Raw genomic sequence first — 13947 nt, 5'->3', positions numbered from 1 at the left:
CTCTGCCCCTGGGCTTTCTATTCTGTTCTAGACACCCAGTGCCAGAATATTTAAATCACGGTGGCGTTAAACACGCTTTTATATCTGATAGGGCCAGTTTCTGCGCATTGCACATTTTTTTTTTTTTTCCTTTCAGGAACGTGTTCGGGCCCGCGGCAGGGGGCGGGGTCGCGCCTCCTCCGCGATTCTGGTTCCAGCGGAGCCTCATGGACGCGGAGATGGAAATCCCGAGGCTGCTCCCGGCTCGCGGGTCGCGACAGGGCGGCGGCGCTGGCAGCCCCGGGGGCGGCGGCCGGATCCATGGAGGTCCTGACCCGCGGGCCGGCCAGGCCCCCGCGCGCCGCCTCCTGCTGCTCCGGGGCCCCCAAGATGGCGGGCCCGGGCGGCAGCGTGAGGTGGCCCGCGCGGCCTCCCCGGGCCCGGGCCCTAGCCCGTTGGTGCCAAGGCCCGATCACGCTGGCGGCGGCGGTGGCGGCGGCGGCGGCGGCGGCGGCGGCGGCTGCGGCAGCGGCGGCGGCGGCGATGGCGATGACTTCTTCTTGGTGCTGCTGGACCCGGTGGGTGGAGACGTAGATTCCACGGGCGCCAGCCAGGCCGCAGGGCCCCTATGGAGGGAGGAGGCCGGGCTGGGACCACGATTCCATGGGCACGAAAGCGGCGCGAACCCCGAGGGCCGCCCTGCGCTGGGCCCCAGCTCCCTGTCCGCTATCCGCGCCCCAGTCCCGGCCCTGGCCCCGATTCGCGCCCCAGTCCTGAGCCCCGCCGCGGCCTTCGCGGGCACCGTCACCATTCACAAACAAAACCTGCTGTTGCGCTTCGAGAACGGCTTCCTCACCCTGGCCACGCCCCCGCCGCCAACCTGGGCGCCTGGGGTCGCCCCTGCCCCGCAGCCCGGGGGTCTGATCGCCCCGCCAGCGGGGATCCCGCACGCCGCGCAGCCTGAGGACTGTCCCGAGCTGCTGCCCGACCTCCTGCTGGCCGAGCGGGCCGAACCCGCGCCCGCCCCATCTCCCGAGGAGGAGGCGGAGGGCCCGGTTGCTGCTGAGAGTCCCCGCGGGCCGCTGGGCCCGGGCCAGGGCGTGGTGCTGTACCTGTGTCCTGAGGCGCAGTGCGGACAAACCTTTACCAAGAAGCACCAACTGAAGGTGCACCTGCTGACGCACAGCAGCAGCCAGGGCCAGCGGCCCTTCAAGTGCCCCCTGGGCGGTTGCGGCTGGACCTTCACCACCTCGTACAAGCTCAAGAGGCACCTGCAGTCACACGACAAACTGAGGCCCTTTGGCTGCCCAGCAGAGGGCTGTGGCAAGAGCTTCACCACGGTGTATAACCTCAAAGCACACATGAAAGGCCATGAGCAGGAGAACTCATTCAAATGCGAGGTGTGTGAGGAGACCTTCCCCACGCAGGCCAAACTCAGCGCCCACCAGCGCAGCCACTTCGAGCCTGAGAGACCCTACCAGTGTGCATTTTCGGGCTGCAAGAAGACGTTTATCACAGTGAGTGCCCTGTTTTCCCATAACCGCGCCCACTTCAGGGAACAGGAACTCTTTTCCTGCTCCTTTCCTGGCTGCAGCAAACAGTACGACAAGGCTTGTAGGTTGAAAATTCACCTTCGGAGCCACACTGGTGAGAGACCTTTCCTTTGTGACTTTGAGGGCTGTGGCTGGAACTTCACCAGCATGTCCAAACTCCTTAGGCACAAAAGGAAGCACGACGATGACCGGAGGTTCATGTGTCCTGTAGAAGGCTGTGGGAAATCTTTCACGAGGGCCGAACATCTGAAAGGCCACAGCATAACCCACCTGGGCACAAAGCCTTTTGTGTGCCCCGTGGAAGGCTGCTGTGCCAGGTTCTCTGCTCGCAGTAGTCTCTACATTCACTCCAAGAAACACTTGCAGGATGTGGACACTGGGAAAAGCCGATGCCCAGTCTCCACTTGTAATAAACTCTTCACATCCAAGCACAGCATGAAGACCCACATGGCCAAAAGGCACAACCTGCGCCAGGATCTCTTAGCTCAGCTAGAAGCTGCAAATTCTCTTACGCCCAGCAGTGAACTTACCAGCCAAGGGCAGAATGACCTCGGTGATGCAGAGCTTGTGTCTTTCTTCTCTGATGTGCCCAGTAATACTTCTGCTGCAGTGTTGGACACCGCATTGGTGAACTCTGGGATCTTGACTATTGATGTGGCTTCTGTGAACTCAACTCTGGCAGGGAACCTCCCTGTTAATAATAATTCCTTAGGGCAGGCGGTGGACCCTCAGGCCTTGATGGCCACCAGTGACCTTCCTCAAAGTCTGGATACCTCACTCTTCTTTGGAACGACAGCCGCTGGTTTTCAGCAGAGTCCTTTAGATACGGATGGTGTCTCAAGTCTAAGTGTGGGGCCTTCAGGATCTCTGAGCTCTTTGACTATGAAAACCTCGAGTCAAGAGCCCCAAGCTTTGACCCCCAGCAGTAAGCTAACAGTAGACACAGATGCTCTGACTCCTTCAAGCACCCTTTTTGAAAACAGTGTCTCAGAACTACTGCCGCCAACCAAAACGGAATGGAACGTACATCCTGATTCTGACTTCTTTGGACAGGAGGAAGAAACCCAGTTTGCATTCTCCAATCCTGCAGGAAATCATGGGTCTCAGAAAGAAACAGATCTTATTACAGTGACTGGCAGCTCATTTTTGGTATGAACTAAACTCTATCCATTCTTTGCCACATGGCTTACTTTTATTGATGACACTCAATTTTAAGAGTATTCTGGACTAAATGTTTAAATGCAGTCATTTCTTATAGGTTTGAAAAAGAACAGAGCCCTAGGCTACAAGTTTGGAGGTTTAAATTCTGATCTTGAGTCTGGAACTGACAGATTGTGTGACCCTGAGCAAGTCACTTATCCTATCTGAGCCTTAATTTCCTTATTTATAAAATGAGGTGGTTTGAATAGATTGTTTCTAAGGTCATTCCAGCTCTATTTTCATCATTTTGTGCTCTTCCTTGAAAATTTTAAGACCTTTTAAAATGATTAGCAATTGCATGTGCTCCTAATGTAATGAAAAATGCATTGAGAGTTAATGATATGAGAAGATGTAACTGGTGTTTAACTTTAACAATTTAATGAAAATTTTACACAGTGCTAAAATATTTCTAAAATCTTGTGGTGAGCTTAAAAAGGAAGAAAGCTGAAAATCTGGGTTGGTTCTTTTTACCTGTTTATCTTTGTAGCCTCTTTTTTTTTTTTTTTTTTTTTTTTGATGGAAGGCTGTGTTGGGGAAAGTCCGAGTAATTTGATGAGACTCAGGCTCAGAAATACTGACTTTGTGGTGAATAAGTGGCCTTATTAAGTCATTTCCTCTTACTAACCCTCAGTTCCCTAGGTGTAAAGCTGTTATTTTAATTTACACATACCTGATGCATTGTAGACTTCTTCTCTCCTAGTAGTTAGGTATGGAGAGAAAAATGTTTTGTATTTTGGCTGTTTTAGTGAATTTTTACACCTTTCCTGTCTCTCTTATTACTTTCCTCAAAGAAATTAGCATAATTTAACACCATGCTCATGTGCAGGCACTAATGCTTTATGCAGGTTAAGAAACAGAAAAGGGAATCTCTTTCTTCCACAGATTAAGGATTTTTCTCCACACTATTCTCTGACTTTGCCAACTTTGCCAGTGTCTTTACTCTTGCATTCAAAGCCATCCTATAGAGTGACCGGAGAGCCTGTGGTTCCAAGGAAATCTGGGAATAGGCCAGAGTAAGGTTTTTCTCCCCTCTGTGCCCTGGAGAGCTCATTGTTTGCCTTCTCCCAGAGTTGGAATGAGAGTTTTACTTTGCATTTTGAGTAAATATTGTCTGTCTTACTTGAGTATAGCATTTTACAGTTTATGTAGCACTTTCACAACTGTTATATTTGATCTTCACAATATTTTAAGATAGTTATGGCAAAATTTCAACTATAAGACATATTAAAATTTACCTAACTCTTGCTTAGTAACTCTTGTGTGTGTGTGTGTGTGTGTGTGTGTGTGTGTGTGTGTATGCACATCAACTTTCATTATACTCTTCTGAGTTTCATGATGACTTTGTTTATAACCACTTGTTCCATTCCACATTAACATATGTCTCTTACCTTCTGCCAGCTCTTCTCCCTCTCCAACCTATTCTCTAGCATGTCCACTCCATTCCTTGCCTTGATCTCTTTTTTTTTTAATTAGGTAAGCCTTTTTCATGGTCACCATCTCTCAGCCATTCAGGACATGGCCCATTTTTCAGTCCCAATATTTACTGCAAGTCTGAGTGTGCATTAAGAAATTATTTTCTGGATTTAGAGGTCAGTGTGTTTATATATGAATCAAATAATAATGGAAATGTTTTATATAAGGTTTTATGAGACATGTAGTTCTTCTATTCTTCTAAAATTTTTAACGTAGTTCAGCTAGCAAACACTATTAGTTGCTGTGAAATATTCTAATCCAGTACTGTTTGTATGTACATTTGTCGATAACAATTATAGCAGTTTGGCAGTGCACTTTATAATTTGCCATTTTGAAATGCATCTGTACTGTCTAATTTTTAAATTGGTTGTACTCATTCAGTGAAAAAGCAAAAAGTATACATAAATTTGAAATCCAAAGAAATGGTCAGAGTGTGATTTTTTGTAACCGTTTAACAGTTCTCCCTCAGCATTTTGGAAGGATTTTTAAGCCCATTTTAGAAATGTGTTGTCATTAGTTAAGTCCTCTTAAATAAGTTATTCTTCTTTTCCTACAGATAGGAATGCAGAAATCCCAGGTGAACATGCAGGTCTTAAGCATCTGTTAATATATATAACCATAAAAATATTTTAAAATCCTGTCATTTTGTTTCTTCAATCCTTCATTAAAAACAATCATGCTTTTGTTCTATTCTGTGGAATTGTCAAAGGAAAGATTTTACTTTTCTTGAAGATAAAAATCTTGTAATTATTTATGGACCCACATGGTTTCTTTCAGTCAATTTGTTCAAAAGATTTCCCATTCAATACCATTTTTCCAACATGATGGTGAAAATAGCATGAAATTACAGTCAAAAATATCAGTACAAACATAATGGTTACATTTTTGTTAGTGTTGGCATAAATTTGCCATTTAGAAAAATGGGGTATGGTTTAATGTTATCTCACTTGCTTTTTGTGCTTCTTCAGTCCTTGGTTTATTAAAATTTTGCCAATTTAAAACACAGTAACAAAATACTTTGCAGGAAGGTTTGCATCCAGGGGACTCTTGAACATATTCATCATGAGTTAAAATACCTTTATTTTGACATTTTTACCCTGGTCTCATTATAGTATTACATAATTGAAAGGCTTGAGTAGTAGAAGTGAAACTTGATAGAATATGAGGGTCATTTTTCTCTGGATTAAATACTTCATATTCCCATCCAGCAAAAATGAGAGAAGGGTATTTATGACTGTTCCTTGATTCCAGATAAAGCATTGATTAATTGCCTGTTTGGGAATATCCATAATCCCTTAGTAATTACTGATATCAAACAGATCCATTTGATGATTCGGTAATAATAAAACCTAATTTAGATGCAGCTCATTCAAAATATTGATAATAGTGATAATTGAAATATAAGGCTGAGCTGAAATTTATGTAATTTATGTTTTTGAACAAAAGATTTGTTTAGCAATTTTTTAGAAAGTGAAATGTGTTTTGCACATTTAGAGAACAGGTTATCAAGCACTTTGTCAGACCACAACTATATATTAAAAGCAAAGCACTCATTACAAATGAATTTTTTATATTTTTCAAATCTGATTTGATTTGGTAACAATTTTTAAGCTAGGGACCTCATTGTATATTCCGAGTTAATTTACTGACTATATACAAAAATACAAGGTAGAAGAGTACTAGGGATGTAGATAAGAGGTATAAAATGGAGAGGACATAGGAATTAAATATTTCACATCTAAACAATATCAGCAAGCATGTTTTCAGACACTAACTTAATGGTTTGGAGGGAAAGGAGGGGCAGTAGCTATGCTTTAATGGATGGTTAGATTTAGTTACATAGATAAAAGAATAGGTGAATTCCAGCCAGGAAAAAAAAAGCACAAGGAAAGAATTTGAAATGGAATTGGCCACACAACACGGAAAGACAACCTAGCTCAAATGCAGGACGCCTGTTTGATAAGTGCTAAGTGTTAGGCTTAGACTGCCAATATGGAGCCAATCTGAAGAGTTAAGAAAACCAGTCACAGTGGATAGGACTTTATTCTGGACATGGTTAAGAGTCAGTGAAGATATTTAAGAAGAGAAGTCAAATGATGAATATATAGAAAGTTTAATATAGTAGACATGTACAATGTGAATTTGATGAGGAGAGATGATAGGAAAATCATTTAGGAGTCTATTGTAATAATTTCAGGGTTCTGTGATGAAGGTTTGGACTGGGGTTGTGGCAGAAAAGGACAGATTGGAGATGTTTCTAAATTGGAGAAACAAATATAACTTGGTGACTCACTGAATATATGAAACATTTATGAGAAAAAGGAAGATCAGAAATGACTCTAAAGATTTTTTTTGTTGAAACTAAAAATTACATTTCTTTAACATGAACAATAGGTTGGGTATTGAAGTCTTTTCAGGAATATATATTGAAAGATAATTAGTTCAGGCCATGTTTAATTTATTGGGAAGTGATAAATCAGTTATCCCTGAATGAATTATATATATTGTGGATTATACACACCACTAGACAGTGAGTGCCATTTCATCTCCCTTGGCTCCCTCATGTATTCTCAGATTTATATTCAACGTTTGTACTCTTGTTTGCCTTTGAGTATTTACAGGCCTCTTCAACCTCATACAATATCCTCCCAGAATACACTGCATCAAAATGAGCTATGTCACCTTTGTCTGACAGTTCTTTCTTACTACTACTCTCTTCCCTACTATGGATATTCAACGGATGTTTTATGTGGTACTTAGTAATATAATAAATCATTTCTCCAGAATTTGGGAAATGCTGCTTAGTCATTAATTTCAATAGTTCCTCAATATAAACTGCAAAATTGAATTTTACCTGTATTTTTCTCAGATTGGAAGTGACAGGGCTAGAATCGTCCAAAAATAACTTCCATGTGATCCTTGGGTCTCCTTACTCATAATCCCCTCTGTGACTAACTAATGTGGTGTGGGAACTCAGTCACAGGGATCACATCCTCTCTTATTTACATACCCTAGCATATTTTCTCCTATTTCTTGTTACTCTTACCACTAATGGTGATAACTCAGAAGGAATGGAGTCCAAAGAAAGAGTGAGAGAGTAAATAAGTAGCATAAATAACTACCTAACAATTACATTTTTTTGATGGTGAATTTTGCTGTCCTGCATTGTCGACAGAAGGCTTCATCTCATTCTAATTTTCTGCTGACATTTATGGACCTGAAAAACACTTGGCCTACAGAAAACAATTCATCGTTTTAAACAAAGCCAGACAATGATTCTTAACACTAATAAAGTGTGAATCCCTTAGGAATATCTCGTATTGTTATCAGCTTATTAAGAAGCTGGTAATTATTGAGTGCCTACTCTGTGTGAGATACTATAAGGTTTAAGACAAAAGCATATTCTATCAATTCATTCAAACAAACATTTTTGAGCACATATTTGACAATTTCTGTTGTTATGCTCACAAACATTATTATCCAGACAGAGAAAGAAAATCTCAAGCAATGAAAAATAATATATAATCAAGTTCTAAATGGTTACATTTTGGAATAATAAAGGATTAAATATTAGCTGTCATTCTTAGAGTATGGACTAAAAATCGTGATAAGGAAAAATTCAATGCACAGATTATCAAAGGTATTTCCAAAAATTCTAAGAATCTAAAATTTAATCTGGCATACAGCAGTTAGATTAAACTATCCTAAATTAAAATTTAAACAAAAATTTGAGTGATAGCTTAAATAATTATAGCAAAATTCTTTGGTAAATAACTTTTAAATTATGCTTTATTTTTATTTATTCTAAATTGGAATCCTGGATGTAGTTATATGAAAGTGATCATATAGAATAAATGTTATTTTGAAAGAGAAAACTATAGAATATAAATAAATGGTGTTAAGATAAATAAAATTTCCTTTCCTTATATTACACATAATAGCAAATTTTAATTTTCTGAAATAAAAAACAAGGACTTTAATTTTAATGTAACTATTTCATATAGGTACACTAGTTGAAAAGAAGAGTATATAAATTTCATGTGATATTTAGGACTGAGAACTGGAATTTAGCATGGTGAACCCTGAGAATTCACCAATTATGTGGTGAGGGTCAGATTAGTCATCAAGCAAGAATTTAAGATTATGAATAAAATATAAGTAGCTTAACATATTTGGAAAGGGGAACAAAGTCCACCATAGCAAAATAAAACTCTCTTTAGTGACAAGCAACACTACATTTCCACGATGCAAAGCAATTACAAATGGTAGCAAAAACAAAGGTATTTCAACTCTAGGCATTCTCACTTTGGAATGAAGCCAAGAAATTATTAATCTTTATCAGGACCTACTTCCCTTTCCTGTTTACACAATACAATGGAGGGATATAACTGCAGTATGAGACTACATTACACTGGATGTGGAAGAAGGAAGCTGGTCACATATCTGTTTGTGGGGAAATTAGCCAAAACAGAGAGCTGAAGTGGAAATTCCTCAGGCAATGACTCAGTGAATAGAGCAGCAGTTCAATCCAGGCTAGTTCCAATTTTAGAATGTGTGCTGCTGGACAGATATTTTTTTCCTCCTGATTCATGTTGGTATTAATTAATTAATGCCAAACATAGCACTTGATGTTTCTAAATAAATGCAACATTTTTGCCCCTTAAAGTCACCTTACGTTCCTGTGCTCCTTAGAGCTAAATTTTTTTTGTTAATTATCAATAATATCAATAAGAAGTGTCGTCAGAGGCCATGACATACTAATAGAAAAAAATGTCATATATTTATTATTTTTGCCTCACTTTCCAAAATGTTGATTAAGTAAAACTTATTTTTCTATTTTTTTTTCTTTGAAGATTCACTTTCCCATGGGTATGTCATTGTTTATGTACTTAGAGAGCAATAAGACTTGGGAGCATTGTTAAATAAGTGTTTGCAATTATAACCTTAGTAATTTGACTACCTTGAAAATTGGAGAAGCCTAGGCTAGATGTACTACTTTCCTAAATAACAGAGGGCTTATGGAAAGGAATGAAGGACAAATTCATTGAGAAAAAAGAGATTCATTTCTGCTATTAAATCAGACTTTGTATTTATCAATCTTACTGATTAATCTTGTACATTTTTACAGCATATTATAGTCTGCTTTTAGAAGACTCCATATACAGCACTGAGTCTTTCTTTAGATGAGACCTTAAAAAATTGATTTGTTTTATATTTAATTTTTATCGAATTATATTTGACATAACAATATAATGTTGGTTTCAGGTGTATGCCATAGTGATTTGATACTTTTATACATTATGAAATGATTACCACAATAAGTCTAGTTATCATCTGTCACCATACAAAGTTGTTACAATATTATTGACCATATTCACTATGCTGTGCATTACATCCCCGTGACTTATAGCTGGAAGTTTGTACCTCTTAATCCCCTTCACCCGTTTCGCCTGTTCCCCCACCTGCCTCCCCTCTGGCAACTACCAGTTTGTTTTCTGGATCTATAGTAGACATTAGATAGTCCTTTTCACTACTAAATCTATGTACCAAATCTACTGAATATTGTAAAGACTTGCTGCATAGGATCTTGTTTGCAAAGTGATTCTGGTTGTCCTTCACCTTAGATTATTTTGGGGCAAAAAATTCCTCAAAGATAAAATGTTATCTGGACTTGCAAAAATTGTTAAGGATTCTTCCCCAAAACAGAAATGAAAATAAAATTTAAACAACAAAAAAAGAAGATAAGTTTTCTCTATAGCCAAGTGTTTGGCTTTTCCTAAGTGTCTCAGGTCTACAACATCTGTATAAAAGCACAATGGCGATTTTAAAACACACCCAGTATTTTCCAGTTACAGTTAGCAATATAAAACCTTCAAATAGATGTTATTGTAACATTGGTCATCTGTCTATCTAATACTATCTGACTTTCAGAAATTCCATGAGGATAGTAAGAAGTGAAGAGAAAAGTTTTCCAAATTTAGGCTTGCCTATTGAAATGCCAAAATGTGGTCAAATTAGATGCTGTTTATTTTACATGTTTGACATATTAGTGTTTGGTGCTTTCAACTATTTCTACTCCAAATAGTTGAAAAAGTATTTTAAAACTAAATGTGAGTATTTGATTCATGACATTAAAGTTGATAATTCATTTTTATTGATTTTACTTTGCAAAATTGATGCATTGTTGAATTCAGTAAACATTCAGATAACAAACTATAGATTATCTGTTTTGAAACTGCATTATATATTTTAATCATTCCTTGCGTTAAATTTTAAGCTACCATATATTGAATCATAACTGGGTCTATGAAGTATTTTCTTTGTAAAATTTATTGCTTTTTATATTTTAATTGAAACAACATATATTACATACAGATCATAAGAATATGTAGCTACATGAATTTTCACAGAGTGAGTACATCCATGTAACCACTACCCAGATCAAGAACTAGAATACTACCAGAATCTAAGTTCCTTCACGTCCTCTTCCAGACACAATTATCCTGAACCAAAAAAATATCTTGGCTTCTAAAACCATAAACTCAGGCCTTTGTTTGTTTCTTTGTTATTATTTATTATTATTGAGATAAAATTCATGCAACATAACATTCACTATTTTATCCATTTTAATGTGTACCATTCAGTGGGTTTTAGTACATTCACAATGTTGTGGAATCATCACAGACGGCCATTTCCAGAATATTTCATTATTCAAAAAGAAACCCCATACCCACTAAGCAGCAATCCCCCATTCCTCCCACCCCCTAGAAACTACTAATTTACTTTCTGTATCTATGGATTTGCCTATTCTGCATATTTCATCTGAATGGAATTATACAATATGTGACCTATTGTGTCTGGATTATTTTACTTAATATAATACTGTTTTCAATGTTTGTCTGTGTTATAGCATGTATCAGTACTTCATTCTCTTTGTGGCTGAATAATGTTCCATTGTATGGGTATACCACATTTTGTTTATTCATTCATCAGTTAATGGAGTTTTGGGTTGTCTCCACTTTTGGGCTATTATGAATAATGCTGCTATGAACATTTGTGTACAAATTTTTGTATGAATATATTAAAACTGTAGATTAGTTTTGCTTATTTTTAAGTTTTATGATGTGTATTCCTTTTGTGTTTGACTAATAAGTCAAAATAAGTAAAATATTACTCAACAGTTTGTAAGATTCAGCCATGTTTGCATGTAGAAATAGTTCACTTTTTTCTTGTACAGAGTTTTATTGTATGCCTATATCATAATTACTTTTACATTCTGTTTATGGGCATTAATGTTTTCAGGTTTGGGCAAGTATTAATTATGCTGCTATGAGCATTCAAATATACCTTTTTTTGGTGAGGATATGTATTCATTTCTATGAGTTATATACCAAGAAGTGGAGCTTGATATGTCTAGTTTTAGTAAATACTGTCAAACAGTTTCCAAAGGTTCTTGTACTAATTTACACTCCTACCAGCAGTTATGAATGGTCTAGTTATTCCTCAACCTGACCAGGACTGGTAATGTTTGACTTTTTCATTTAATCATTCTAGAGTGTGTTTACTGGAATAGCATTGTAGTTTTAATTTACGTTTCTCAACTAAAATCAGGAATTGTTGCCTAGGTAATTAGAGAAGAAAGCTTAAGCTTATTTTAAAAATTTTAGATGTAGCAATTTATTTGAAATCTGCTTTATAGTGAATTTTCTGGAAGTTTCTGTGTTTCAGAGAAATAGAATGCCAAAGAAATGCATAGTATGTACCTTTAGTTATTAATAAAAATCACGTTGTAAATTGACATAGAGACTTTTTAACTGTATCTCTGTATATTGCTGCTGCTATTAATTCATGTTGGTAAAGTGTTTAGATAAAAATTATTGGAAAAATATGGAGATAAATTGAACTTGGCTTGTTTTTTTTTAACATATTTATTGGAGTATAATTGCTTTACAATGATGTGTTAGCTTCTGCTTTACAACAAAATGAATCAGTTATATATATACATATATTCCCATATCTCTTCCCTCTTGCGTCTCCCTCCCTCCCACACTCCCTATCCGACCCCTCCAGGTGATCACATAGCACCGAGCTAATCTCCCTGTGCTATGCGGCTGCTTCCCACTAGCTATTTACCTTATGTTTGGTAGTGTATATATGTCCATGCCTCTCTCTCGCTTTGTCACAACTTACCCTTCCCCCTCCCCATATCCTGAAGTCCATTCTCTAGTAAGTCTGTGTCTTTATTCCTGTCTTACCCCTAGGTTCTTCATGACATATTTTTTCTTAAATTACACATATATGTGTTAGCACATGGTATTTGTCTCTCTCTTTCTGACTTACTTCACTCTGTATGACAGACTCCAGGTCTATCCACCTCATGACAAATAGCTCAATTTCGTTTTTTTTTATGGCTGAGTAATATTTCATTGTATATATGTGCCACATCTTTATCCATTCATCTGATGTTGGACACTTAGGTTGTTTCCATCTCCAGGCTATTGCAAATAGAGCTGCAATGAACATATTGGTACATGACTCTTTTTGAATTTTGGTTTTCTCAGGGTATATGCCCAGTAGTGGGATTGCTGGGTCATATGGTAGTTCTATTTGTAGTTTTTTAAGGAACCTCCATACTGTTCTCCACAGTGGCTGTATCAATTTACCTTCCCAGCAACAGTGCAAGAGGATTCCCTTTTCTCCACACCCTCTCCAGCATTTACTGTTTCTAGATTTTTTGATGATGGCCATTCTGACTGGTGTGAGATGATATCTCAATGTAGTTTTGATTTGCATTTCTCTAATGATTAGTGATGTTGAGCATTCTTTAATGTGTTTGTTGGTATTCTGAATATCTTCTTTGGAGAAATGTCTATTTAGGTCTTCTGCCCATTTTTGGATTGGGTTGTTTGTTTTTTTCTTATTGAGCTGCATGAGCTGCTTATAATTTTTGGAGATTAATCCTTTGTCAGTTGCTTCATTTGCAAATATTGTCTCCCATTCTGAGGGTTGTCTTTTGGTCTTGTTTATGGTTTCCTTTGCTGTGCAAAAGCTTTGAAGTTTCATTAGGTCCCATGTGTTTATTTATGTTTTTATTTCCATTTCTCTAGGAGGTGGGTCAAAAAGGATCTTGCTGTGATTTATGTCTAGAGTGTTCTGCCTATGTTTTCCTCTAAGAGTTTGATAGCTTCTGGCCTTACATTTAGGTCTTTAATCCATTCTGAGCTTACTTTTGTGTATGATGTTAGGGAGTGATCTAATTCATACTTTTACATGTACCTGTCCAGTTTTCCCAGGACCACATATTGAAGAGGCTGTCCTTTCTCCACTGTACATTCCTGCCTCCTTTATCAAAGATAAGGTGACCATATGTGCGTGGGTTTATCTCTGGGCTTTCTATCCCATTCCATTGATCTATCTTTCTGTTGTTGTGCCAGTACCATACTGTCTTGATTACTGTAGCTTCGTAGTATGGTCTGAAGTCAGGGAGCCTGATTCCTCCAGCTCCGTTTTCCGTTCTCAAGGTTCCTTTGCCTATTCGGGGTCTTTTGTGTTTCCATACAAATTGTGAAATGTTTTGTTCTAGTTCTGTGGAAAATGCCAGTGGTAGTTTGACAGGGATTGCATTGAATCTGTAGATTGCTTTGGGTAAGTAGAGTCATTTTCAGAATGTTGATTCTTCCAATTGAAGAACATGGTATATCTCTCCATCTACTTGTATCATCTTTAATTTCTTTCATCAGTG

The 13947-nt window shown here is 38.4% G+C and overlaps 1 protein-coding gene across 1 annotated transcript; it reads left to right on the top strand.

The window, feature by feature from the left end:
* The first annotated feature begins 218 nt into the window (after positions 1-218).
* On the top strand, positions 219-2687 carry LOC136142849 (zinc finger X-linked protein ZXDB-like). The gene has a single exon (XM_065901150.1). It carries the CDS (start codon positions 219-221, stop codon positions 2685-2687), a length of 2469 nt encoding a protein of 822 aa, XP_065757222.1.
* Positions 2688-13947: the final 11260 nt, after the last annotated feature.

Source organism: Phocoena phocoena, chromosome X, assembly GCF_963924675.1.
Source record: "Phocoena phocoena chromosome X, mPhoPho1.1, whole genome shotgun sequence".
NCBI classification, from domain to species: Eukaryota; Metazoa; Chordata; class Mammalia; order Artiodactyla; family Phocoenidae; genus Phocoena; species Phocoena phocoena.
This window is presented reverse-complemented; position numbering and strand designations above follow the sequence as displayed.